The sequence below is a fragment of the Pleurodeles waltl genome, chromosome 3_1, assembly GCF_031143425.1.
Source record: "Pleurodeles waltl isolate 20211129_DDA chromosome 3_1, aPleWal1.hap1.20221129, whole genome shotgun sequence".
In the NCBI taxonomy this organism is placed as follows: domain Eukaryota; kingdom Metazoa; phylum Chordata; class Amphibia; order Caudata; family Salamandridae; genus Pleurodeles; species Pleurodeles waltl.
In genome coordinates this window covers 744,135,023-744,162,963 of record NC_090440.1, presented here as the reverse complement: position 1 = coordinate 744,162,963, position 27,941 = coordinate 744,135,023, and the positions used below count along the sequence as shown (strand labels likewise).

Genomic DNA, 27,941 nt, shown 5'->3' with positions numbered 1-27,941 from the left:
TCTAGGTCCATATTTTCCCATTTTAAATTTACTTGAATGACACACCTTTTCGTTCAGAAGTCTTAGATATAAATTGGAATGCTAACTACAACATATAAAGAGATAATGGATTGTGGCCACTTTATGGCTATCTTAATACTTACAAATCATTGTATATATCAAAAGGAACTAAAGCAGGCTTCTCTAAAAAGTAGATTTTGAGCCACAGGAAGCACTCCAGGTACCTGTATCCAGCTCTCCTGTGTGCAGGCCACTCTACTAGGTTAAAAGCTTTTACTTCCTTACATTAATATATGTATACCTTAACTGAAAAGTCTGTATTTGATATGTAAATGTGTATATTTTCAAAAGTGATTAGATGCTGCTCAATTTCCAAAATAAACTTAAGATTGACATTTTAGTGATAAATCAAACAGCCTTGGGGAGACTTATTACTGGCATTACGGTGATGCCAAAGGCATTGCTGATATTGCTGTCATGATTTAGACATGTAGAAGCATTTCAAATTGATGCCATTTTTTTAACCTTATTGCTGGCAACCCTGGCCAATGGATCGAGGTGATCACTGCTGGTAATCTTGCTTGTGGTGCCACTAATGTAATCTTGTCTGATGTGCTCACAATTACAACACTAATAAAATTTGTATCTCTGAATGATTTCCATTAAACATAAGTAGCACTTATCACAGAAAAGGTTGAGGACCCCTTAGCTATAGAGACCAATATCAACAGTGCTAGTCACAATTTTTGAAAATCTATTTGGATCTGGCTGTAGCACATTTCCTTGCAATACTGGAAGACTTTGTAAGAGTGTCATGGCTAAGGACCAACTGGATTAAATCACGCACCTACCCGATTTGGGATTAATATGCCAGTCCAAAACCCTAATACATATGGGTATAAATGTAATTTTGTTCACTGGAAAATGACACAGAACTAAATACTTGTAGAGACCCTTAGGTGACAGACTAATCTCTTCCCTTTTGGAAGAAACTTCGACTCTATTTAATGGCTTGTATTGCACTTGTAAAAATGGTCCCACTCCTCAGATGTCTATATGCATTCCAAGATGTTTCCGCTACCTAGATCAATATTCCAGAGACTCAATGATATGCTGATCACTCTGATGTGTGTTGGAGCTCGTCTCCCACAATACATTTAGTTATACTTAAACTCCCATAGAAGAATGACAGCTTATCCTTTTCAGATTTCTGAATGCTACTACTTACCATCCAAGTAATAGCATGTACCAGAGTGGCTGGATGAAATGTCTAGTCAAGATCAGTCACTCTTGTTTGCTGCCCTGAAACTGAATTGAAACATAAGTTTTTGGCACTAAGACAGGTGGACCGAGGATCTCCGAAGTTGGTTTCATGACAGGAATTGAAATCTGTTGATTTGCTCAGTTCTATAAGCTGACATATGAGACAGAGAGTGTTGGTTGGATAGAGGGAGGATGTTGAGTAATGGGAGACCTATACAAGGTAGTCGCTTTTATAACATTTGAAGAAATTAGTGGTTTATTCACAGTTGCGTCTGGACAATTTCTGACATTTGCAAGAGTGGCAAGGCTGCACATCTCACCTAGGAGACTTCCCAAGATCTGAATCTATCACAATGACATGGATCTTACACAGGGAGGGAGACCCCTCTCCAAAACTATAGGACACTCATCCTGGTCCTATCACTACCCCCTTTGTGACTAGAGAGACAGTTACTAAATAAAATATACCCCAGCAGATCACAAGAGTGCCCGAGATGCTGTCATGATTGTGCACCTTTCTCCACATAGTGAACATGCCCGCTGATGTTGGAATATTGCATATTGCATCGCACCCTAGACCAAAAAAGGGAAAAATAACTGTAGATTTATAGCCCTGGCACTAATACTAACTAAAAGGACAATAATAATCCACTGGTTGCAAGAATTTGTCTCCTCCCTGAATGTGTAGTGGAAAGAGGCAAATGAATATTTGGTGGTTGAGAATACTCGAATGCCTATGGTGAGAAAGGTTTTGACACTGACAACATCTGGGAGTGGCGAGAAATGGCAAATAAAATTAGGGGCCAGATGTACAAAGTCCTTATGAATTTAACAGTACGAATCAGTATTTTGGGCCATTAAGAAACAGAAAACTGCCTTTTCTTATGTACAAAGCCCTTTAATGAATCGCAAATTGCGAATTCATCCTGTAGTAATCACAATTTGCAATTCCCAGATTAGGAAATTGCAAATAGGGATTTCCTATTTGTGATTCCAATTCTGATGTACCCTGCATTTCCTAAATGTGCCTTGGGTATTTAGAAGATGCAATTTGCATTAACTTGAAGTCGATGGTAACCTGGTGCAATTTAAAAAAACAGGTGCTTTTTTTTATTCCAATAGAGCACACACATGCCTTCTGGGCATGTGTGTGCTCTACAGGTGCACCTCTATTTTTGGGCTGCATCAAGGAGGTCCTTTTGCCATCCTTGGTTTTGCATTTCTTAAATAGGAATTTCCTAATAAGGAATCTTTATTTGGGAAATGCAAAACCGGCCCATTGATTCAAATGCAATGGGATTTCTTAAGCATCAATTTGTAGTAATCGCTATTAGGAAATCGTTATCTTTGTACATTGCATTTTGCATTACTTTTATGAAGTCGCTCTTTAAGAAATGCAAAATTGCATATTCGTACATCTGGCCATAAGTGAGAAGGAAGAGGGGTCCATTTCTCCATGTCTCCCTGATTGACGCAAAGAGTTAAGCAGAAGGAAAATTGGAGACCAGTGCTCAATACGTAAGAAAAACCTTTGTATAGTCAAGTGAAAAATGTACCACAAACTCAGTACATAAATGCATTGTAGTGATACTCACTCGCCTACTCACCTACAAATGCTAAGACATGCCTGTTTATAAAATTGCAAATATGTACCAAAAGCGAATAATCTATTAGCCAGATAAATTGTCATTCACAGTCTGCTTTCCCCCACTATAGCATACAGTATGGAGCAATGGGTGTTCCTACTTTTCCCATAGGTTCCCTTCACTTTGAGTTAACTGCACAAAACTGGTTCATATTGCTCATATCTGCATAAGCATAGTTCCTTTCTCTTCTGGAACAAAGATGTGGTTCACTATATGCTTTTTGATAGTATATAATTTTTTATATTTACTTTAAATTCCTACTACGTATGTCAACTGAACTTTCTGTGTCAACATCTTTAAAGGTGTTATGAAGATTTTAAGAGACTTTGTAACATCGAAGCAGCCTTAGATTGGAGCGTGTGGTGGTGAAAGAAAGCTTATCAATATCCGTTTGGTCGATGGGACCCTATAAAAAGATGGGGAGGGGTAGAGGGCAGGTCGCCACCTTCATTGCTTAGACATATTATGCCCCTAACTTAAAGAGTACTCTAATAGCTTTGATATTCGCTGTAGTTATCTGAAACGCAGTTCTCACGTTTAAGGATGCTTTTTAAAATCACAATACTCTTTGCAATGAGAAAACAACAATAGACAGTAAGTGGTGCAGGTTGGGTTAAGGGTTTGGGTGGGTAGTGGAATAAGCACAATGGTTTGTGAAGTTCTGATTAGATTTCGCCAAGCATCATAAAATGACTTCTTTTTCAATTACAGCTATCCAGAAGGGGTAACGCTTGTTATATTTCTCCTGATGGCTCTGTCATGGTTTACACGGGACCCTGGATTTGTTCCAGGGTGGGAGTCGCTGTTTGGACCGTAAGATCTGTAATTTTATTTTTCTTTGTGTTCTTTCCGCTATCTTTTAATAAAAGCAGCAAAAAATTTGAATATGAATAAAGCAAAATGTTTATTTTTCCCATAGTCTTTGAAAGATTGTTCTGACTGTTAAAATGAATTGTAACTGACTTAAATATTCTTTTATAAAGAACTGAGCATCTATCACACAAAGCTGACACAGAAAAGAACAATATAATAAAGATACAAAGCTGGCATTAAACAGAACAATAATAGTGTCTACTAAACCAGATCCCTTTGACCTCAAGCCTCAATCATCTAGAGTAAAGCAAAGCTAATTTAAGGTTTTGCTTTTTGTGTATTGGCAATGATGTGTTGTTCACAAAACTCACGCTTCTACAGTTGTGATTTTTCTTTAGTGGCTCTGTTAAAAAGACAGATGCTCTCATTACCGAGATAATAGTATTACTTTTGCCAAGCTCGGAAGGATGAAAGTCATGAAAGTCAATGCCAGTTGCACAAAGATCTTAAGGTACAGCACCAAAATGTGGGTGCAGTGCTGATGGGTGTTTGCTCTCAAAACAGAGAGTGGTAAAATAATTAGACGTTAAGTTTTCTTCAGGAAAGAAAATTGGAATTCCATAAGTAAATTCTGTTACTAGAATCGGCCAAATCTCTCTTCCTCCAGTTTAGCTCTGGAAAAACGTTTCTGTATTTTTATAAAACTTCACAAACCTTGTAAAATGCAAACTTCTCATAGTTTAATGCAATACTAAAACAAACATTTGTCCTATTGGCTTTGTCAATGAAAGAGCCTTTTAAATTGTGCCAGCATTGGGAAAGCAAATAGTGGCAACTATTCGTATTAAAATGTTTTCTATACTTTAAAGATGGCTGCCACAAAGTATAACCCTATATGTGTCACTTTGCCTTACTCAGTGTGGTGGCTACATTAAAAGAACAGCAAGCAATGTTTACTATATATTTCAGAATGGCTGCTGCTTTGCATGAAACAAGATGACAACACAATGTGGTGCAAATCTTGAAAATTTAGAAAGTATAGCTTTCCATATACCAGGATTGCGTGCCACAACTTGATGATGTGATGCATTTTGTGTCATGCAATGCGGTAGCCATGTTTAAACTATTGAAACCATAGTTACTTCTGAAGAGAGCTGTAAGGTGTAATTGATGCCTTGGAACATCTTTCCTCGTTGCACTTGTGCACTGATCATTCTTTCACCAGTTTTAATTAAGGAGGCAAATAAATTCTGAGAAATCTTGAGGGGTATATTGGGTGCCTGCATATCACACTTGGGATATTGTAGATTGTAGGAGCAGGTATGTGCTTTACATTTAAGACTTAACAAGATCAAAATGGTTTCTTACATTACCTCCAGGGGTGGCAGAGGGTTACATCCCCTTATACATTTTGATGGATCTTTGATCAGCATTTGTCAATGTTCCAGCACACTTTTTGTGGAATTGAGTATATAGTTTTTCCCATGGACTTACTAAACATGCTTATCTATGGGAATAATGAGGACATTAGGAGAGACTACATGATCTTTCTTGGTGAACAAAGGCGTTGTCATGATTGCCCTTTAGCTCCTCTCCTGTTCTCATTATACACTAACCTATAGTCAAGATGGTCAGCAATTGTTCTACCAAAGCCCCTAACTTAGGAGGAATTAACTTTATAATTCATTCTAACAATGCCCCTAACTTAGGAGGATTTTAACTTTATAATTCATTGAAGACACCTTCTTGCTTTGTTAGTCTCCTAAAGGCTTGCATATCCTATTAGGCATGTTTGCATATTTTTGAAGAGTTAAAGGCCTACAAGCTAATATGGAAGCAAACAAATTAATGATGTTTAGACCATAAAGTTGTGAGAACCCTTTTTGTCCCTGCCTATGTCTCTTCTGGAGCAAGCAGATGTGTTCCCTTATTTGTGAATCAATTTTTCATCTCATATTACCTGGAAGCCTCATATTCAGAATGAGTTGCCTTTTGGCACAAAGGGTGGGTGCTAGAACCTTCTAGCAGACAAAAGTGGGAGCTATTTTATGTCCTCCACTCTGGAGGTTTACAAAGTGCAGAGCCAAAATGCCTCTGTCTATGGAGCGGAACTCTAAGTCCATTCAAATCTTTCAGAACTTGTCATCTTGTGAAACAGGGTTTTTAAAAATATTGTTGAGGTCTACCCGGAACTTCTACAATTCCTCTGTACCTGGATTTGAAAATTATTGATATCACCAGCCTGTGTCAAACTTAGACTCCTGTTTTATTGGACATGTTCTGGTGCACATTGGAGCTTAACTACCTCAACAATGCCCTGGCTGACATTTTGAGGTATACCAATAGTAGCTGTTTACATTGGTTCAGGTATGTAAGGGATATGTTGGGACAAACTGGTCTCTCACATCCTTTGGAAATTCTAAATACGATTACCCTAAATGATGCAATAGAAATCAAGTCGCCATATAAGTCCTAGTCAGTGGAAGGTCTGATTTTTAATTATCAATGTGACAGTCTGTCAAGAGATGAACGAGAGAGACTCTTCTGGGGCTTGACTCTTGCTTACCCGAGGTACGAACAATTCCTTCTAGTAGCTGCGGTCTCTTCATTTCATAGAATGATGATGAAGAGTTGGTGACGTGTAGGAAAAAGACAGTTCTTGGAGGAAAAAGCATGGTAGCATAAAAACCTTGCAGGGTCAGAAAAGTAAAATCTCCAATTGAAGAGGTGTCAAAGGAATGAGGAGAGATGGATTAGAGCAGAAAAAACAGCAGAAAGAAAACTAGAAGATTTTCTCAGACCATGTACCTGTCGAAGAACTCTGACTCCTTTGGGACTGGTGTATGTGTCACAAAATAGCCCCTTTTGTATGATCCAGTTTACCATGTTGGATTGGCCTATTCTATAGGGAAACTTTAGATCATCCATCCTAAATTGGGACAGGAAGCGACTTCATCAGATCTCAGGAAGAGATTCTTGTAAAAAGATTCCAGAAACTTCCTGCTCCCTTTTGCTAGAAAGACCTGCTGCACCAAAAGTAATTGACCAGAAACTAAGGTTATGTAGCTGTTTAACCAGGGTTGAGATGCCCACACTGACAAAAAACAGCAGCTGCCACCTGCCGCTGCCCGCAGAGCACAGGACCTCTCTGCCTCATTAGGTGGAGTGGGATTGCAAGCTGGTATGGTAGTCTTAGTGCTCGGCGTGGAACAACACATTCTGACCAAGTCATTGCTGTTGTGCAGATGTTACACAAATTTGACCCATTTTTAGGTCGAGCATAAGCGTATGACCTCTTGTGTACTTTTAGTATACTTACTTCTGTGGGCTTAAACCATTTAATTTCAGTTTCAGTGTCATTTAAAAATCCTTGCTTGCTGTTGGTCAGTCATGCTTCTTGTCTATCCTTTTTCTCATTGGGAGCAGGGACTATCTACTGTATAATTACGCTTTGTCATGTTTATCAGTTCTTTCGGGGACTTTTTTTCTTGGGTTCCTGCTCCTATGAGTCAATGTGCTTACATTGCTGAGTTCGGGGGCAGTGTACACGAACCCTACTGCTTCGTCCATAGCGCTTAAATTGCACTCCCCCATGCTGTATTCTTGCTTGTCCTGCCACCCAATCACCCTTCTCCCGCTGTCCCTTGTTAACTCCTGTGCCACTATGGCCGCTTGCCCGATACCCCTTTTTTTTCTTTTGCCTCGCCGCTTCGTGCTCATTGCGGTATGTTGTCTCGTCATCTTCCTTGGTTTCGGGCATCTTGCTATTACTTTGAGATTCCTTATTTTTTATTTTATTTTTGCAGTTTTATATAGCGCGGACTTGACACAAAGATATTACCGCACTTTACATGAGCACCGGTTACATTGCTCAAGAACACATTCATTTTTGGTAGCAAGAGGAGATGAAGTGATTTACCCAGAATCACAGGATGTCAAGCCGGCACCAACCGTGTTCCCCAGCTCCAAAGTCGACAGCTCTGGCTCTTACGCCACATCCTCTCCCCGAAGGTTCTTTATCTGGTGAGTGTTAGGGCTGTCTGGCAATAACTTGTTTTTGTTTTATAGAACTTGCTAATACAAGTTCTGCCATTTCTCCTCCGGAGGGCCATCAACCAAGAACATAGGTTAGTTATAGGCAAGAAGATGGTGAAAGGTCATGTCTCCAAAATTGTGGCAAAGGAGTTGTGACTCCAGACCCAAGCACTTCATGGACTCAAGCTTGATAGCAAAAAACATCTAGCCTTTGGATGCAAAGTGGACCACTTCAAATAGAGTTCAGTTAGTAAAGGCAGCCATTTTTCTAATGCTATAGTGCAAAGAAGCTAACACAAGGGTGCCACAGTGAGAGGAGCAGCGTATCATAGGGCAAAAAGTGGAGCAATCCCAGGCATGTAACCACTCCACTAAGTTCCCATGCATCCTTCTTATTTCTGATTGTCGTGGTTACGAAGTACATGGAAAATCAATGTCAAGAAAAAATCTTTCTGACCCTATCAAGTGGCTCTTTTCTCACTCCTTTTTGTACTGGTGTTCCTCTCAGTGCTTCACCACGTCTTCCTGTGTCCATAGGAATATGTGTGTTTATTTATATCAGTACACACCCCAAGGACTACATCTCAAAGTCAATCCTGAACAGTAAAGACAGTATGGGCAGGAGATGTTTTAAACAGGAGAACTGTTTGTTTAAAAAACTGTGGCTACCAGAACCAACCACTGTTTTTACATATCAAACCCAAATGTGTTGTTGTGACTGAAGTATTTTTTGTATAAGACAACAAACAGGCAGAATCCATTCCAGGCTTGCAGGGTAACCACTGTGTAAATAATGTCATTATAACTTATTTTTGTCAATTTATCTTATGTGGGTATCAAGAAACCCTGACATGGTTCTGTACCTACCTTGGATTCCCAAAAAAACATACATTTGAATCCTTCCTTTTCATATCCTGAAAAAATGCCAATGAAACAGACCTGTAGAAGCCTCACTGGACACCACTTGTCTAGGCGAAAAACACTCTTATCGTCCAAAGCCAGCCTTTCTGCCCTACTCTGAATGGTCCAGATGGCAAGGCCAAGACTTCAAATTTTAAGTAGCCACCCCAATAGAGATCATTCTGACTTCAAAACCATCAGCCAGTGCACAAATGTATACACGGAAAAGGGACCATCACGGACCAGGTGATTCAGGTACATGTTTCTGTTCGACAGAGTCCAGTCCTAAGCCAAGGGCTGTCATAAGACTGTTAACTCAAGGCAGTGCTTTAAATCAATACAGAGTACCAGCCCTTCTGTATTTCCATTTAAGACACTGACCCAAGGTCACAATGTAGCATCTCTGGAACCGATCCTGTCGGCCCATCTACTGCTGAAGCTCTGTTTCACCAATCTGCACACATTTGAAGCCTCCTGTTCAGTTAAGCTACCTCTTCTGTTATTCTCTTTGTGTACAGTCAATGCTTTTAAGAGTTAGGCTGGTATTGCAAGTGTAGAGGAGTAATTCCTTTATAAGTTTAACACAGAAATATTTGGCTACCCCCTTTTCTTTGCTCCTAACTTTTTTGACCCCCTCGTTCTCCGGGTTAAATGCCATGAAGGTGCTTCTTTGTGGCTTGTTTGGTGCTATTAAAGTTTAGATAAACACACTACAGCCAGTCTGTTGGAATGAGGCAAAAACACTCCCAAGATGGTGTCCTTGTTGTGTTCTCTCTCCTGCAGCGACAGGCTTGCTGAGGCATCTGGCATACATCCACTAAACTACAAACCAAAACACATGGGTAAGAGACATTGGGGGTCATTCTGACCCTGGCGGTAAAATCCGCCAGGGCCAACGAACGCGGGAGCACCGCCAACAGGCTGGCGGTGCTCCCTTGGGCATTCTGACCGCAGCGGTACAGCCGCGGTCAGAAACGGAAAACCGGCGGTGAACCGCCGGTTTTCCGCTGCCCTGGGGAATCCTCCATGGCGGCGCAGCTTGCTGCGCCGCCATGGGGATTCCGACCCCCATACCGCCATCCTGTTCCTGGCGGTTTTGGCCGCCAGAAACAGGATGGTGGTATGGGGTGTCGTGGGGCCCGTAACAGGGCCCCACCATGATTTTCAGTGTCTGCCATGCAGACACTGAAAATCACGACGGGTGCAACTGCACCCGTCGCACCCCTTCCACTCCGCCGGCTCCATTCAGAGCCGGCATCCTCATGGAAGGGTGTTTCCCGCTGGGCTGGCGGGCAGCCTTCTGGCGGTCGCCCACCAGTCCAGCAGGAAACCCAGAATACCCGCAGCGGTCTTTTGACCACGCAGCGGTATTCTGGTGGTTCCAGCCAGGCCGGCGGCTTCCGCCGGCGGCCAGGGTCAGAATGACCCCCATTGTCATTTACAACGCCAATAACTCTAACTCTCACAAATGCAAGACCTATTCTTCTAACTGAGGTGAATTTATATTTTCAAACTCATTGTTGACCTAGTTGTGCTATTTGTACTGAAGATGAGAGGCACTCTTTAATTTTTTGGCCATTGCACACTGGCCCAAAGCATAAATTGGGTGTTGTCTTTAAGAGCCACTGGTGTCTGAAATTTGAACCTAGCTTTGGAGCTATTGAGGACTTCTTGATAAAGCAAAATTGTGGTGGTTATCTAGTTATCTTTTTAATGCTTGCCTCATCCAGCGCCGGGCTGTTGGACTGTGATATCAACCATTGTTTTAAATTTCTCTCTGTAGTATCTTTATGGGACATGTTGTAACTTGGCATATCTTATGGGGTGTACCGATGATATGCAAATTGTTTATTTGCAGTAAGTTTGGGGCAAAAATAAACTGATTCATGGACAAAGTGATGAAAAATGCTCTTTAAATTTAATTCATTTGTTCAAATAAATATATTTGATTTGCATATCTAAATCTGGTGCAAAGTTTCCCCTGGTTCACCTGATAGAACATGAACTCATTTTTGGGGCCTTGCGCCGATTTGACATTTGTGATAACTGGTGGAAAACTTAGGAGACTGTCAGCTGTCCTTAATGAAAAACTCCACCCCTGAAACTGCATGTTTTAACTGGATTTCCATTTGTGCCCTGCATGGACATTTCTACGGCTATGTTTGGCAAGCACTTTGCTGATCTTTTGCCAGTGTCACTTACTGATTTGGCAGTTCGTATAAAGTATGCTGAAATATTGTTTACTAATAACGAACGTTGCAAGGCATCAAAAACAAATCACATGTGAGCTGATACCTAGCTCATGGACATTTCAGTTAATGAACATACAGGAGTTAGGCTGTTCCTGTGAAAATGAGCAGGCGTGATCAGGATACATTTACACTAGTGCTACATAATTGCATTCACTACATTAATTGTAATTCTAACGTTAATAGTCATAGGGATTAATTGACAGATTGACCCTTTGCTTCATGCAGTGTTACAGTGGCAGTTATGAGAATATTGTGACTTATTCTGAAATAAAAGTCGGAAATTTGCACCGGCACACTTTCTCACGCATTTGGTACCGATGTCTGACTTTTACGGCTTTATGACTTTCCGACATGTGTTAGAATCGCCATTACATCTGCACCTAGAAATTTGACATTCAACTATATTGCTTTTTCATGCCTCCTCTGGAAATGTATTTCTCAGCAGGGAGGCTCTCCTTACCCTACACCCCCATTATACGTACATGACTTCCCTGCCCTCTCACTTCCAGGAAGTGCATTTACTCCTGTCCTTGACAGCAGCTGTTGTGAAAATCTTTATTGGATTATTAAAATAATCGTAAAAGAATGATACAGAAAAGGAAGTGCAAATAGTATTCAAACAACAGTTATAAAGGATAACATGGTGGGTATACATACTTGCAGAAAAAGGAGGTAGGTTACTATTTCAAAAATAAATAACACATCTAAAAATGCATGGCATTGGGTTGAATTTATTTTCAAAAAGTCATTGTATTAAAACACAGTATATACTAAGAAGTCATTAGTTTATGCCAATACAGGGCACTGTTTAAAAGTGCCCCGAAGGCGAAACAAAAAGCCAACTCGAATAGCATTTGAAGATTAAAAAAAAAGCTGGTCTATATTGACTGAAACAAAGAGTTCTACGAATTGGTAACAAGTGCCTGCGCCGAAAGGGTTCATAGTAACTATAGAATAAGACAAAATGCTCTAATGTCCGAAGGAAATACCATCACCAGGGCAGATCTGAATCAAAACGTGTGTCAAATTGGCCAGCTGGGAAACAAAGAGGGGTTCTAATTGAGCCTAATCGAAACTTATTTAAAAGAGATCTTTCCCACAGGGTTCTCACGGGGAAAGATAAGGCTTAGGCCCATCATTATTTTTTTTTACTTAAGATCTGTTTATTGACATTCTTATAACATTAAAACACATTTGCAGTTGAAAAAGCAGGAGCATCAATATGCATTTGCATAGCAGTGGCAAAAAATACAGAACAAATTGCCTTAAACTGATTGAAACTGTCCCCAAACACAGGGAAGGAGCCAGCCTGCAGTTTGCCAATTTGCTCCTGATTACAAGACCAGCAGACCCTGGGGAAGGGAGCTAGTGCTTTGCCCCTGTGTTGGTGCATGCCTATGCAACAAATTTTTATGACCTAGTAATTTCTCAAACGTGGTTTGTCCAAGTCTGTAATCTCTCTCGCATCTGAAACGTGCTTAATTAAACAGTTCTTTAACTTTCCCATGCTCACCCTTGATCACCATATGAGGAAGATAATACAAATCTGGTCTACCCAGTGATTCTGCAGTTCTTTTAACATAGTCGAGCCATAGGATTGTGGGGCCATGTTCACATTTTAAACAATCTTGGATCAAATCACGATTGAAAGTATTATGCTGGTTGCTCCAAACCCCAGCATAAAACGAGCAGAGCAAGTTTGATAAAGTCTTCAGTGAAGTCTAAATGCAGTTCTTTATGCACAAAAAAAAGAACTCTCAGGGCCTAGGCCTAGCAACCTCCGACAGAAGCGGTTCCCCTCCTGCTTAGTTTTGAGCAATCTCGATTTCCCCATATGGCACCCCAATAGGTCAAGACAGGGAGGTACTTAATTTTATACACTTCTAACAGGGGTAGAATAGGTTTACTGCCAACAGTAGTGGCAAACCTAAACAATGCCCCACACGATTCATTGAAGCGCAAGCAACGGCTTGAAAGACAGGGTAACTTGCTGTTTCCTTAGTCAAAGGTAACACCCAAATAATGGAACTCACAAACGCTTCTAATGGTATTCCCATTAATTGGTCTAATTTTAGAAGTCTGCCCCCCACATACGATATAGTGCACCTTAGCAATATTAGTATCTAAGTCTAAATCATCCATGAACTTGACAAAAGTGTGAATGGGACCCCTAAGACCGTTGGGGATGTGGAAGAGCAAGACTGCATCGTCTGCATAAAGAAGGGCAGGGAAAGATGTAGATTTCACCTAATGCATATCTTTCCCATTACCAATCAGATATGGATTCAAACCGTTGATATATAATAAAAATAAGATGGAGGACCAAAACACAGCCTTGTTGAACACACCACGACAAACCAAAAAAAGACCTGTGAATTCTCTCCCAGTGCCACATCTGATGGAGGCAACAACCCCGTGTGTAAGGCCCGTAAGAAATTAAGCAAGTGTGAAGGCATTCCAGTGCTAGTAAAAATATCCCACAACTTAGATCAGTTCACCTGGTAAAACATGATACTTAGATCCATATATGCTATGCAAATTGCCCCTTTCTTTGCTGTTACATATTTCTCTATAATAAGGTTAAGATTCAAACACTTTTCGAAGGTCCCCAGACCTTCCCTAAATCCGTATTGCACTGGACAAAGGATATCATTGTGTTGACCACAATCCTCAATTTGTTGCAGGATAATGCGCTCCACAATCTTAACTACGCACTCTAGCAACTATATTGGTCTGTAGCACCGGTGGTACTGTCTGTTCCTTCTCTTACATACTGGCACAATATTTGTGGTTTTCCACGAATTGGGAATTTTGACAGTTGCTGCAGCATTTAAAATATTGATAATCAAAGGAGACCATAACTGAATGTTGGACTTATAAAAGTCCATGGGCACCCCATCAGGCCTGGGGCCTTATTAGAAGGACTGGCTAAAATGGCAGTAGATACCGCCTCAGTCTAAAAAAAGGTCCTCAAGGGAAACTGTGGGGTTTCCTCTACACAGTCTGCCATAACACAGTGTCCTTATGAATAAATATGCCTAAAATGAGCCACCCATTTATTCGGGTCGGTGTTAAAACCTAGACCTCCGGACAGGGGTGAGTGTGCCTGTTTACTATTAACAATCTGGGTGCCTGTTTAGCATCAACAATCCCCCAAACTCTCCTAGTTTTTCTGACTTTACATGTGGAAACTAAACACTGCCATGGCTCCTCCTTTATTGCTAGTTTCCTGTTCTTAATAGCCTCTTTGTATGCTAGCCTTGCTGCAATAATATTTAGCTGGTTCCTTGGGCACACATCGAGGACTTCACAGAGCCATCAGTTGGCAATCCTACACCCTTTGTCAAACCAGCCTCATTTTCACACCCCTCTATGTCCAGATAGATCTAATATGATTGTTCTGGTTGATTGGTTTGAAGTCTGAAAGGCATCTAAAATGTCAGTGGGAAGGGAGTTAAAAGTTAAAAGGCAGTCAACTAATATACCCAAGTTGGATGCAATTAGAGAGTTCATCAGGGTAGGCATATGGATTGCTCACCATTTTATTTTAAGGCCCTTGTCATTCTGAGTCAGACCTGGGGAAACAGGGTAACGAAAACGGAGGTATCTTAAGAACAAGCTTGATGTGGGTGTGATCACATAACAGTTTTCAATCACAACCCTCTCCCCCCTAAACATGCATATTGTTCCATGTTCCTAGATATAAACACATAGTCAATGGTTGATCCTTGGCCCCAACCAATAGATGTTATGAGCTGATTATAACAATCTCCCACCATTTCCATCACACTCGAAAGGGCTGAATTACATGGCTTTATACAGCCTCCTCCCTCTGTGATCAGATGATTTGGTACACATTGGCAAGTCGCTCAACAAAAAAGGGTCAGACACTGTGGAGTTCGAACCAAGTTTGGCATCAAAGTCTACTCCAAATATCGCATTAAAACAGTTACAGAGACTAAGGGCCAGATGTAGGTAGATTCCAATTTGCGACTTGCAAATTGTGAGTCAGAGCGACTTGCAATTTGCGGGCCGCAATTTGGAATGTAGGATGGTGTCCCTGACACCATCTGCGACTCGCAAGGGGGTCGCAAAGGCCCACCTTGTTAATATTCAGGAGGTGGGTCGCAATTTGCGACCCCCTTGCGAGTGGCGGCATTCACAGGGATGGTGGCCTTCCGCGGACAGCGGACCACCATGTCTGTGACTGCTTTTTAATAAAGCAGTTTTTTTTTTTGTAATGCAGCCCGTTTTCCTTAAAGGAAAATGAGATGCATTACAGAAACGAAAAATGAAACATGTTTGTTTCATCTTTTCAGAGCAGGCAGTAGTCCATAGGACCACTGCCTGCTCTGAAAAAATGTTTGCAGTTCCATTCACAAAGGGGAAGGGGTCCCCTGGGGACCCCTTCCCTTTTGCGAATGGGTTACCACCCATTTCAAATGGGTGCAAACTGCGATTGGTTTGCGACCGCGTTCGCGGTCACAAAGCAATCTGGCATTGCACTGCGACTCGCAATTAGGAAGGGGACTCTCCTTCATAATTGCAACTCGCAACCCCGTTTTGCGATTCGGTAATCAGGTTACCGAATCGCAAAACGGGTTTTGTGCATTACAAAGTGCAGTTTGCACGTCGCAAACAGCGAAATTCACATGCAAACTGTTTCCTATATCTGGCCCCTAATGACCTAAACTTCACACTGTCTAAAAATGGCTCACATTTAGGCAACATTTGCGTGACAGCAATGTCTTGGTCAGAGTGTGTTGTACCGTGCCGAGCAGTAAGACTACCATGCCAGCTTGCAATCCCACTCCGCCTAATGAGGCAGACAGGTATTGTTCTCTGCGGGTAGCGGCAGGTGGCAGCTGCTGTTTCTTGGCAGCGTGTGCATCTCACCCCTGGTTAAACAGCTGCATTGCCTTAGTTTCTGGTCAAGCACTTTGGGTGCAGCAGCTCCTGCTAGCAAAGGGGAGCAGGTAGTTTCTGAAATCTTTTTTACAAGAATCATTTCCTGAGATCTGATGAAGTCACTTCCTGCCCCAATTTAAGATGGATGATCTCAAGTTTCCCTATTGAATGTGACAGAGCTTGAAATAATGTCCCTATTTGGTAGCCTCAATCATAGACAGTTACAGAAATTAATAAGAAAAAAGTTGAACTTGGACAAGGAGTCACGTGGAGCTCCCGTCATGCTCCGTGACTGAAACTGAGGCTTTCGGGAGGAAGCAAGATGGCAGGGCTGTGTGCGTTCGAGGACGTGCGTATTCCGAGACTTGCTTGGTGCTAGATCCAGCCCGAATTCTCTAGGAATGCTCCAAGTATCCATGCCTTTTCAGATTTTGGCCCGCAGGGCTGTGCCGTGACAGATGGTCGAGCAAACGGCATGACACACCCCTGCCAAAAGGTGTGAGCCTCGGGCTGCTGTTTTTCTTGCATCACGACTTAACCGGACATGTTATGAGGCACTCTGTGAGTTTTCTCGCTCCACTAAACCCGCAAATCACGGAGATTCAAGATAAGTGGAAAAAAAAGACGCTGTGATTGTGGGGCTGGAAGGCTCTTCTATTGACTTGTGGCTGTGTGGACCAAGCTTCCCTCTATGTCCTAGCATGGTGAGGGGGTGGATATAAACTGCTGAATTATTCTTCTAAATGGACAATGGGCTGGTGCCTGCTGGGGTTGAAGTAGCCTGTTGAAGCAGCATTAGGATCGAAGAGTTTAGAGGTGTGGCAGAAGCGGTCTGCAGTAGTGCAAATGTGGCTTGCTACTCTCTAGCCCCCTTTTGGTGTCTCCCTTGATATTTTTACCCATTATGAGTTTTCTTGGACCCTGCAATGAAGTGCATGACACGTGGCGTAGTCTCCAAACCACGCACAGTTGATAAAACCCCTAAAAATTCTAAGTCTTTGACTGCAGCCATGAGAAGTCAAAGGCATGGCTCCAAAAAACATGATTCTCAAGAGACTCTGAGGGGCTCCAAGGTCAGTGTCCTCCCTCTCTTTGAAACTGTCTTTTGACGGCTCCCTTGAGCTACGGCTGACAAGCCTTGGGAGGCACCTGTGCGCCATGAGCGGTACTTAAACCTGAGAAGACATATGGCGGCATTCCAAGCAAGCCCTAAGTCCACGCTGCTCCCTGCTGAAGACGGACTAAACCCAGAAACATGTGTACAGGGATATACAGCACTTGCTGCACCTACGGAGGTGAAAGACTCTTTTTACTTTTTGAATGGACTACAAATCAACTGCATTTACCACAATGCTTTGGGGTTATACTTTGTTGCTGGAGTGTAGGCAGTGTGCTCCCTCTCTTTGAAGCTTTCTTTTGACGGCTCCCTTGAGCCACGGCTGACGAGCCTTGGGAGGCACCTGTGTGCCATGAGTGGTACTTTAACCTGAGAAGACATTTGGCGGCATTCCAAGCAAGCCCCTAGTCCACGCTGCTCCCTGCTGATGACGGGCTAAATCCAGAAACACACGTACAGGGATATACAGCACTTGCTGCACCTACGGAGGTGAAAGACTCTTTTTACATTTTGAACGGACTACCAATCGACTGCATTTACCATGAAGCTTTGGGGTTATACTTTGTTGCTGGAGTGCAGGCAGTGTCCTCCCTCTCTTTGAAACTGTCTTTTGACGGCTCCCTTGAGCCACGGCTGACGAGCCTTGGCAGGCACCTGTGTGCCATGAGCGGTACTTAAACCTGAGAAGACATATGGCGGCATTCCAAGCAAGCCCTAAGTCCACGCTGCTCCCTGCTGAAGACGGACTAAACCCAGAAACATGTGTACAGGGATATACAGCACTTGCTGCACCTACGGAGGTGAAAGACTCTTTTTACTTTTTGAATGGACTACAAATCAACTGCATTTACCACAATGCTTTGGGGTTATACTTTGTTGCTGGAGTGTAGGCAGTGTGCTCCCCCTCTTTGAAACTTTCTTTTGACGGCTCCCTTGAGCCACGGCTGACGAGCCTTGGGAGGCACCTGTGTGCCATGAGTGGTACTTTAACCTGAGAAGACATTTGGCGGCATTCCAAGCAAGCCCCTAGTCCACGCTGCTCCCTGCTGAAGACGGACTAAACCCAGAAACATGTGTACAGGGATATACAGCACTTGCTGCACCTACGGAGGTGAAAGACTCTTTTTACTTTTTGAATGGACTATGAATCAACTGCATTTACCATGATGCTTTGTATACTTTGCTGCTGGAGTGCTGGCAGTGTGCTCCCTCTCTTTGAAACTTTCTTTTGACGGCTCCCTTGAGCCACTGCTGACGAGCCTTGGGAGGCACCTGTGTGTCATGAGTGGTACTTAAACCTGAGAAGACATTTGGCGGCATTCCAAGCAAACCCCTAGTCCACGCTGCTCCCTGCTGATGACGGGCTAAATCCAGAAACACGCGTACAGGGATATACAGCACTTGCTGCACCTAGGGAGGTGAAAGACTCTTTTTACTTTTTGAACGGACTACGAATCGACTGCATTTACCATGAAGCTTTGGGGTTATACTTTGTTGCTGGAGTGCAGGCAGTGTCCTCCCTCTCTTTGAAACTGTCTTTTGATGGCTCCCTTGAGCCACGGCTGACGAGCCTTGGGAGGCACATGTGTGCTATGAGTGGTACTTAAAGCTGAGAAGACATTTGGCGGCATTCTAAGCAAGCCCCTAGTCCACGCTGCTCCCACCTGATGACGGGCTAAACCCAGAAACACGTGTACAGGGATATACAGCACAAATGGACTATGAATCGACTGCATTTACCATGATGCTTTGGGGTTATACTTTGTTGCTGAAGTGCAGGCAGTGTGCTCCCTCTCTTTGAAACTGTCTTTTAACTATTCCTCCAGCTCTTTCTGGATCTAGCCCAACAAATGGTCAAGGAATAGTGATGCTGCAGCCATCTCAGATCGTCGAGCCTCTTTCTTTACCTTCCATCTCTGCTAAGGGTAGCTCGATCAACAATACTCAGCCAAGTCTTCCAGGTTCAAATGCGGTCAGTACCTCACATCTTGCTCAACCTTTGTAGGAAGTTGGCTCTGTATTTACTATCTCAAAGTGAGAGATAGTGTTCACAGAGTCCAAGGGTTCTCCTTAGAGGTTGATAGTGGCAAAATTAGATAATACTAATACTCTATTTTGTGGCAGTGTGGTCGAGCAGTAGGCTTATCAGAGGGTAGTGTTAAGATTCTGTTGTACACACACAGGCAATAAATGAGAACACACACTCAAAGACTTAACTCCAGGCCAATAGCTTTTTATATAGAAAAATATTCTTCTCTTAATTTATTTTAGAACCACAAGATTCAGAGTGCAAGTAAATACATAAATTGTAAGGTACTCGGCATAGGTAAGTAGGGAAATATGAATTAAAACAGTAAGGTACGCAGTTTTGGCAAAAATAGCAATAAGCTATTTTAACAGAGGACACTGCAAAAATCAACAGTTCCTGGGGGAGGTAAGTACAAGTTAGTTTAGCAGGTAAGTAAAGTACTTAAAGGTTCAGTCTCCTGGGCATAGGCAGCCCACCATTGGGGGTTCAAGTCAACCCCAAACACCCAGCACCAGCAACACAGGGCAGGTCAGGTGCAGAGGTCAAAGTAGGGCCCAAATAACATAGGCGCCTATGGAGACTAGGGGTGCTCCGGTTCCAGTCTGCTAACATGTAAGTACCTGTGTCCTCGGGAAGCAGCCAAGGGGGGGTTTGTAGAGCACTGGGGGTTCACAAACAGGCACACAAAATACACCCTCAGCGGCACAGGGGCGGCTAGGTGCAGTGTGCAAAGTAGGTGTTGGGTTTAGTATTGAAATTAATGGAGGGACCCAGGGGTCACTCTGGCGATGCAGGCAGGGCACGGGAGGCTTCTCAGGCCAGCCACCGACTAAACAATGATGAGGGCTGCCTGCTGGTCACTCCTGCACCTGTAGTTGGTTTCTCTTGGGCCTGGGGGCTGCGGGTGCAGTCCTTCTTTCAGGCATCGGGTTCTTTGTTACCGGGCAGTCACGGTCAGGGGGAGCCTCTGGATTCTCTCTGCAGGCGTCGCTGTGGGGGTGCAGGGAGGTCATCTCAGGGTGTCCATGTCCAGGGAGTCGCATGGAGTTCCTCGCTGCAGTGTTTGTTTTCCTGGGCACGAGCCGGGGGTGTTGGGTACAGAGAGTTGGGGACTCACGTTTCCGGAGTGAGGCTGGAGTCCCTTTGAAGTTGGTTTCTTCTTGATTGTTTAGACAGAGCTGCTGTCCTTGGGAGTTTCTTGATCCTTTGGGTTGCAGGACCGTCCTCTGGGTCGGCAGAGGTCACTGGTCCCGCTGGATACATCGCTGTTGCAGGTTCTTTGAGTCTGGAGACAGGCCGGTAGGGCTGGGGCCAAGTCAGTTGTTGTCTCCGTCGTCTCTGCAGGGCTTTCAGGTCAGCAGTCCTTCTTCTCGTTTCAGGTCATCAGGAATCTGTTATCCTGGGTTCAGGGTCTCCCCTAAATACTCAATATAGGGGTATGTTTAGGGCTGGAGGCCAGTAGCCAATGGCTACTGTCCTTGAGGGTGGCTACACCCCCCTCCTTGTATCTCCTCCCTGTGGTGAGGGGGCACATCCCTAATCCTATTGGGGGAAATCCTCCATAGCAAGATGGAGGATTTTCTAAGGCAGGGGTCACCTCAGCTCAGGACACCTTAGAGGTATTTCTCATTATCTCCTCCGGACTTGCCACAAAAAGTGGGGGCTGTGTCCGGGGGGTGGGCATCTTCAGTAGCTGGAGTGCCCTGGGGCACTGTAACACCAGGCTTGAGCCTTTGACGTGCACCACCAGGTGTTACAGTTCATGCAGGGGGAGGTGTGAAGCACCTCCACTTAGTACAGGCTTTGTTCCTGGTCACAGAGTACACAAAGGCACTCACCCCATGTGGCCAGAAACCCACCTGGATGTGGCAGGCTGGCTGAAACTGGTCAGCCTAGCACTAGTAGTCGATCTCTAAGATGCCCTCTGTGTGTATTTCTCAATAAATCCCACACTGGCATCAGTGTGGATTTATTGTGCTGAGAAGTTTGATACCAAGCTCCCAAGTATTCAGTGTAGCCATTATGGAACTCTTTATGGCTACCCTGAACTTACAATGTCTATGAATTGGCTTAGACACTGTAGGGGCATAGTGCTCATGCAGCTATGCCCTCACCTGTGGTATAGTACACCCTGCCTTAGGGCTGTAAGGCCTGCTAGAGGGGTGACTTACCTATGCCACAGGCAGTGGGTTGTGGCATGGCACTCTGAGGGGAGTGCCATGTCAACTTAGTCTTTATCTCCCCATCAGCACACACAAGCTGGGAGGCAGTGTGCATGTGCTGAGTGAGGGGTCCCCAGGGTGGCATAGTACATGCTGCAGCCCTTATAGACCTTTCCTGGCCACAGGGCCCTTGGTACCAGTGGTGTCATTTACAAGGGGGCTTATCTGTGTGCCAGAGCTGTGCCAGTTGTGGAAACAAAGGTACAGTTTAGGGAAAGAACACTGGTGCTGGGGCCTGGTTAGCAGGGTCACAGCACACTTTCAATCATAACTAGCATCAACAAAAGGCAAAGTTAGGTGGTAACCATGCCAACAGTGGTATTTTTCTACAAAACCCCTTCCTCCAACGAAAGAGCATGTGATTAACCCTTCCCGAGAGAGACTTCATTTTCTAAGTGGAAGAACCTGGAAAGGCCATCTGCATTGGCATGGGCAGTCCCAGGTCTGTGTTCCACTACAAAGTCCATTCCCTCTAGGAATATGGACCACCTCAAGAGTTTAAGGCTCTCTCCTTTCATGTGCATAAGCCATCTGAGAGGTCTGTGGTCAGTATGAACTATGAATTGAGTACCAAACAGGTATGGTCTCAACTTCTTCAGTGACCAAACCACAGCAAAGGCCTCCCTCTCAATGGCACTCCATCGCTGCTCCCTGGGGAGTAATCTTCCTACTAATAAAAGCAACAGACTGGTCAAGGTCTTCATCATTGGTTTGGGATAGGACTACTCCTATACCATGTTCAGAGGCATCATTCTGCACAATGAATTGCTTAGAATAATCTGGAGCTTTCAAAACAGGTGCCGAGCACATAGCTACTTTCAGGGTGTCAAAGGCCTTTTGACAGTCCAAGGTCCAGTTATCCTTTCTGGGCATTTTCTTGGAGGTAAGTTCTGTGAGGGGAGTCACTATGGATCCATATCCCTTCACAACCTTCCTATATGGAACAGTACAAGGATAAGCCCTCCTATCCCCTGTTTTCTGCTGGTAGCGTAAATGTCAAGGGGGCAGTAAAAGAGAAAGAGAAGGAAAGAGCATCAAATATGACTTAACAAAACTCACATGACAGACAAATGTCCCCCCTTGCTGATTGACTCAGTATCAGGAGGCTCGTGCTGTACTCTGTCTGACCCGAAATCTATTGGTGAAAATACCTCCATCCAGGCTCTTCATCTCCCTCCACTCATTCCCGATCCGATAAAAGCCTTGGGGAATGTAACTGTTGTATCATCAATGGAGGTTATGCTTGGGCAGATTCTGGAGGAGCTACGTGAAATAAAAATATCTCAGGAGGAGGCACGTAAGGACACCAACGAGTAGTTGAGTCAGTTAAATGCCAATATAATCCATCTTTCCACACGGGTCTCTCAAGCAGAACAGAGGGTTTCAGACTTGGAAAATGCGAAAGATCGACAAGAGTCAGCAACATCACCGATTCAGTTCAAACTTAATGAGGTGGAAAACAGATCTCAGCATTCAAATTTGAGTTTTATAGGGGTTTCGGAAGGGGTAGAAGCCTCATTGTCAGTGAATAAAGTGATCCCTGACCTCATCTACAAATGTACCCTTCCTGACAATGCTGTGGTAAAGGACGATCTCTCCATCATGCAGTCACATAGGGTCCCCCAATGCGTGCTGCAAATTATAAGTCTCCACACACCATACTGGTTAACTTTGGTGTCTACAGGATCAAGGGTCAAATTCTATCCCAAGCTATAAGAGCGAAAAACTTTAATTCTCGTGATAATTTCAGTTTTTGTGTCTTTTCTGATATGTCTATTGCTGCCGCATGACAGCGCTGAGAATTTGTCAGACTCACTGCGGGCATTGTGCAATTGGCCAAACTTAAAATGTTTCATAAGGGACAGGATCATGTTTTTAAGGGCGTGCAGCAGGCAAATGATTTCTTGGAATCGCTAAGAAAGTAATGGTAGTAGTAGTGTGTGGAGATAATGTTTTTTCTTTTTCTTTAATCTGTATCTGCTGTCTTCCAGAGGCTTAGGTTCCAGGAGTGCAATGTCAATGCACTCGATTTTGAGGTTTGGGGGGAGGAACATAGGGGAGGGGAGGGTACCACAGGGTGGTGGGGTCAGGGTCATGACAGGTTGGGCCCTTTTGGTGAGGGGGGAGCCATCCCCCTTCTGGTGGGGGCGCTTTCACTAGGGTGGGGGAAAAGAGCAGGTGAAAAAAAGAAGCACAGAGAATTCGGTTGGCTTAGGGTATTAATTTTGTCTCGAGATGATACAACCCGGTAGAAGGGGATCAGGGAGTAAGCTAAAGGTTATCTCATGTAATATAAATGGGGCCAATAATCTGGTAATGTTTTCTGTGACACTTAGTTGGCTAAGGGCATCGCAATCTGAGATTTTTCTTTTGCCGGAGACACATTTTAAGTGTCAAGGAAACCAGCCTAAACTTCCCAAATGTATTGCACGTTTGTATTATCCATCCACTGAGGCCACAGTTTGAGGGGCGGCCATACTAGTGACGCATTAATTTCCCGGGGTGGTATATCAGATACATAGAGACCCTCAGGCACGATGGTTAGTAATTAGCACACTTATCTCGAACCACCATATACATTTAGTGAGCTTTTACGCTCTGATCGAATATGATCCTAGCCCTCTTCAGGGTCTTTATAGTGTTCTGATTACATTTCCCGGCCTTTTCACTATTGGTGGGGATTTCAGTGCTATTCCGGACTCTCAGATGGACACTTCACGCAAGAATAAAACTCAGAGTAGACCTAGAGTTTTGCGTTTGCTGGGTAAAATCATCTCTGATTTAGCGTTAATTGATGCATGGAGGGCCGATCACCCTCAGGACTACAAATTCAGCTGTTTCTCTAAAAAAAATAATACAGCCTCTAGAATTGACTTTATATCAACCTCATTTTTTTGGGACGAGGTGCGGCACTTCTATTCTTGCCAATCCCTTCTCTGATCATTCAGCTCCCCAGGTTAATGGAAGCTTGCCTGGCGAGATGAGTATCCGTCCACGCTGGACTTTTGACAGATCTCTTCTAGCAGATGAAGAGTGGGTTGGGACTCTTAAAGTATCGGCTACTGACTTTTTAAAGCTCAACAAAGGCTCAGCTTTCTTATTTTTTATCTGGGAAGCTCTTAAAGTTCACATAAGAGAGGAAACAATATCTGATGAATCTTATATGGCCAAATTAGCCAAGTAGAAGGTAATAGAGCTTCAATAGGATCTTAATCAATCACAAAGAGCCTATCAGGCTTCCCTTGATCCAGGGGTGTTTTTTAGATTAAAAGAGGCACAGGCTAAACTGAGGGACTATTATATCTTGCAAGATAGTTAATCAACACACAAGCTCCCAGCAATTCTATGAAGAGAACGAACATGTGGGTAACTTTTTGGCCTGGTCTGTGAAAAAAAAGGACACTATCAAGACCATAATTGATGAGGAAGAGGGTATACACGCCAACCATTCTGAAGATGCTGAAAGTTTTTTTTATCCCATTATTCAAAAATAAATGCCTTCTCTCTTCCAACCAACGTCCAGTTGATAAATCAATATCTTGACATGCTCAACCTACCAGTGCTAGACGAAGCATCTCGGGTTAAACTATTAACACCTATCCCCCTTCTTGAAGTTAAAGAAGCGATTATGGTCTCATCAAGTGGGAAGGCCTGTGGAGAAGATGACCTCCCGGCCAAAGACTGTAAAGCTCATCTAGACCAGCTAGTCGAGTTTTTGACTAGTCTTTTCAACCATATACTCCAGGGGCAGGGATTCCAGCCTCCTTTACAAGGGGCACTGTCGTCAGCTTTTTAAAAAAAGATAGGCCTTCTGAGAAACCAGATTCTTATTGTCAGATTAGTCTACCTAATTTTGATTAAAAACTTCTAGCAAGGATTCTGGCACAAAGAATGGCCTCTGTGGCACAAGGATTAGCTTATAAAGATCACTGTGGCTTTCTGCTGAATAAGCTTTTAGTGACCAATACTATTTTCTTTATCCAGGCCATTGATTATTAAGCGTTTGATATGGTTCAAAGGGAGGTGCTGTTTAGAATCCTAGATAGGTTCAACTTCCCCAGTCAGTTTATCCAGGTACTTTGAAATTTCTATTTTAAGGCCCAAGCAAAACTCTTAGTCAATGCACGTATAACAGGGACTTTACAAGTTCATCGAGGGGCGCGTCAGGGATGCCCCCTCTCTCCAGTGCTGTTTGCACTTTTTATTGAACCTTTAGCTGTGGCTCTGCACCAAGATACTTCTATTTTTCCTCCTGTTCTGCATGCACCCAAATTGAAACTGTTTGCTGACGATATGATTCTCTATTTTTCAGCGGAGCCCTCAAATATTGATAGGGCTCTCATGAAAATAAAGATCTTTTCAGTTTTAGGGGGATATAGGATCCATCACTCTGAAGCTTTGCTATTTAATGACACTGATGATACTCTTCCTCTCGAGATGCGGGCCCAGTTCCATCGCTCTCGCCCCATTAGGTATTTAGGTATATATGTATCTCACAACTTCTCTGATTTTTTTTGTTGCATTACCTATCTACCTTTAAGAAAGCGCAAGGTCTTCTGCAGAAATGGCAAGCTTCTTTTCTCAATTATTGGTCGCATGGCATTGGTCAAAATGATTCTTCCTCTTTTTTTATTTGTTTTTTTTCTAGTGTGATTATCATAATCCCCCCAAAATTATTTAAAGATCTTGATACAATGCTTTGTCATTTTATGTGGGCTAATGGAAAACTTCGGGCTCAGCTCGAAACTCTATCTTCATCGGTCGAGGGTGGAGGGCTATCCCTACTGCATTTTGGGAAGTACTATGAGGCTGCTCTTATGGATTGGGGTACCAGAGCAGCTTTATCTCCCAACTTCAACTATAATTTCAAGACAGTGCTAGCAGAGTACAATATGCAGCTTGCACCTTTCCTCAAGATTCCACTGCAGCCTAGATATAAAGTTCCCACTATAATCTGTGCTAGGATTTCACAGTTTCTAAATAAATACCAGGTCCCCACTTTCCACCCAGAAGTAATGCTTTCTGATGCTGATCCCATCTCACATTAGACAATGGGAAAGGCTGGGTTTTACTAGGTTCTCTGATTTTATAGTAGGCAACCAAATCAAGACCTGGGCACAATGTCATGGGAACGGAGTACTCATTCCGGATATCCTTAGATTTTCATATCTTCAGATCCTATATTTTTTGCTCCCAATCATTCCAATTGTTGATCTACTCCTGATCTCTCAGGATTTTTATGGAAATGAGAAGGGAATAGGCAATTAGTATTGAAATTGAGCTCTCAGGCAGCATCTCGAATAGTCCCTCATTTTTTAACAAGGATCGAAAATACTACAGGCTGCAAGATAGACCCACAATTGTGGAGGAATTACAATAGTCTATCACATAAGGCAATAAGGGGGGCTAATTTCAAGAGAATGGCATTTTATTCAAAATAGATGCTCTATTACACTCCTGCGTGAATTAAAAAAGCAGTTCTGGCCACTTCAGGCCTATGTCCATGATGTATAAACTTTCAAGGTGGCTGGCTCCATGTATGCTTTACTTGTCCCAAGCTTGCAGACTACTGGGATAGAATATTCCAGTGGATTTGTTTGGAGGTACGGGTTGTACTTATCCCTGACTCTGTGGGAGCTTTGCTTGACATCTCCAGCCACCCTGAGCTAACAATTCGGGCAAAGCAGATTTTATTTATATCTTTGCTGATCACCAAATCACTCATTTTGCAAGCTTGAAAGTTGTCTCTTTCACCAACTTATGTGGCTTGGGAATCATTTCAAGGAACAACTTTATGCTCAACGTATGGGTGCGGTACGTAAGTTTAAGGGTATATGGGGACCAACTCCCGACTCACTCACATAATAACATTGTACCATAGGACTTAAGAGTGGCTGCTCTCTGGTGTTTTTTTTTTTAGACTCGATAATCTAATAGGCGACTGTTGTTTATTCATTTGAGTAACTTCCTTGTCCGGCTCCATCTCCAAAGTAATCATGAAGCACGAAATAGATACCACCAAAATAAGATTTCAGTCCTGTTAATCCATCTTAAATGTATTCACTACTTTTTTGTATACCTAGGCTTTGTTATAGTTTGTAGTCTGCTATACTGCGCAAAATGGGCTCCCTGCATTGTATGATTTCAGCTTTTTAGAGATGTATATCTGTTTCACTTATACGACATTGTCAAGTCTTTTTCAATGCTCTGCCTTGCCTTATTAAGGTTATATCTGCTCAATACATTTAAAAAAAAACTTTTTTTAAATACATTTTAAAAAAAAGAGGGGAATTGAAACGATCCTTAAGAGCTTAGAAATATGAATCATAACAGCCAGACTACCCTGTGCTCTCTGTCATAATGAAGCAACAGCTCATTATGACAGAGAGCATGGTGAAACTCTCAAAACCGTACCAGGTGATGTCCTTGAGGGCCCCAGTTTCTTATGACATGACTATATCGACTATATTGAACTGAGTGATGAAATCAAGCCACTTGGGATCCAACTGTTTGGCCCTAATACCACCGATGTTCGAACATACAAGCCTTAAACTCGAACCCTGTTCTAGCACCTCTGGAGCACCAACTGGCCATGGATATCTTAGCAAAGTCAGAGGTCACAGATATGTATTCTGGGCGTCAGTCATTATAATCTAGATCCAACAAGGGCAGAAATCTATTAGCGCTAGGAACAGATGGTCTCACAAACTCACGGGCTATTGGTGGGGGGTGTTTGACAAACTCTCCTCATCCTGG

The 27,941-nt window shown here is 43.2% G+C and overlaps 1 protein-coding gene across 1 annotated transcript in view; it reads left to right on the top strand.

Annotated features, from left to right (window-relative positions):
• The window catches only part of LOC138284580 (solute carrier family 13 member 4-like), a 413,185-nt gene that overhangs the window by 245,580 nt on the left and 139,664 nt on the right, over positions 1-27,941 (top strand). Inside the window, exon 11 of the mRNA XM_069223513.1 lies at positions 3,621-3,722. Within this exon, the coding sequence (XP_069079614.1) occupies positions 3,621-3,722 (102 nt within the window). The remainder of the gene's footprint in view (positions 1-3,620; positions 3,723-27,941) is intronic.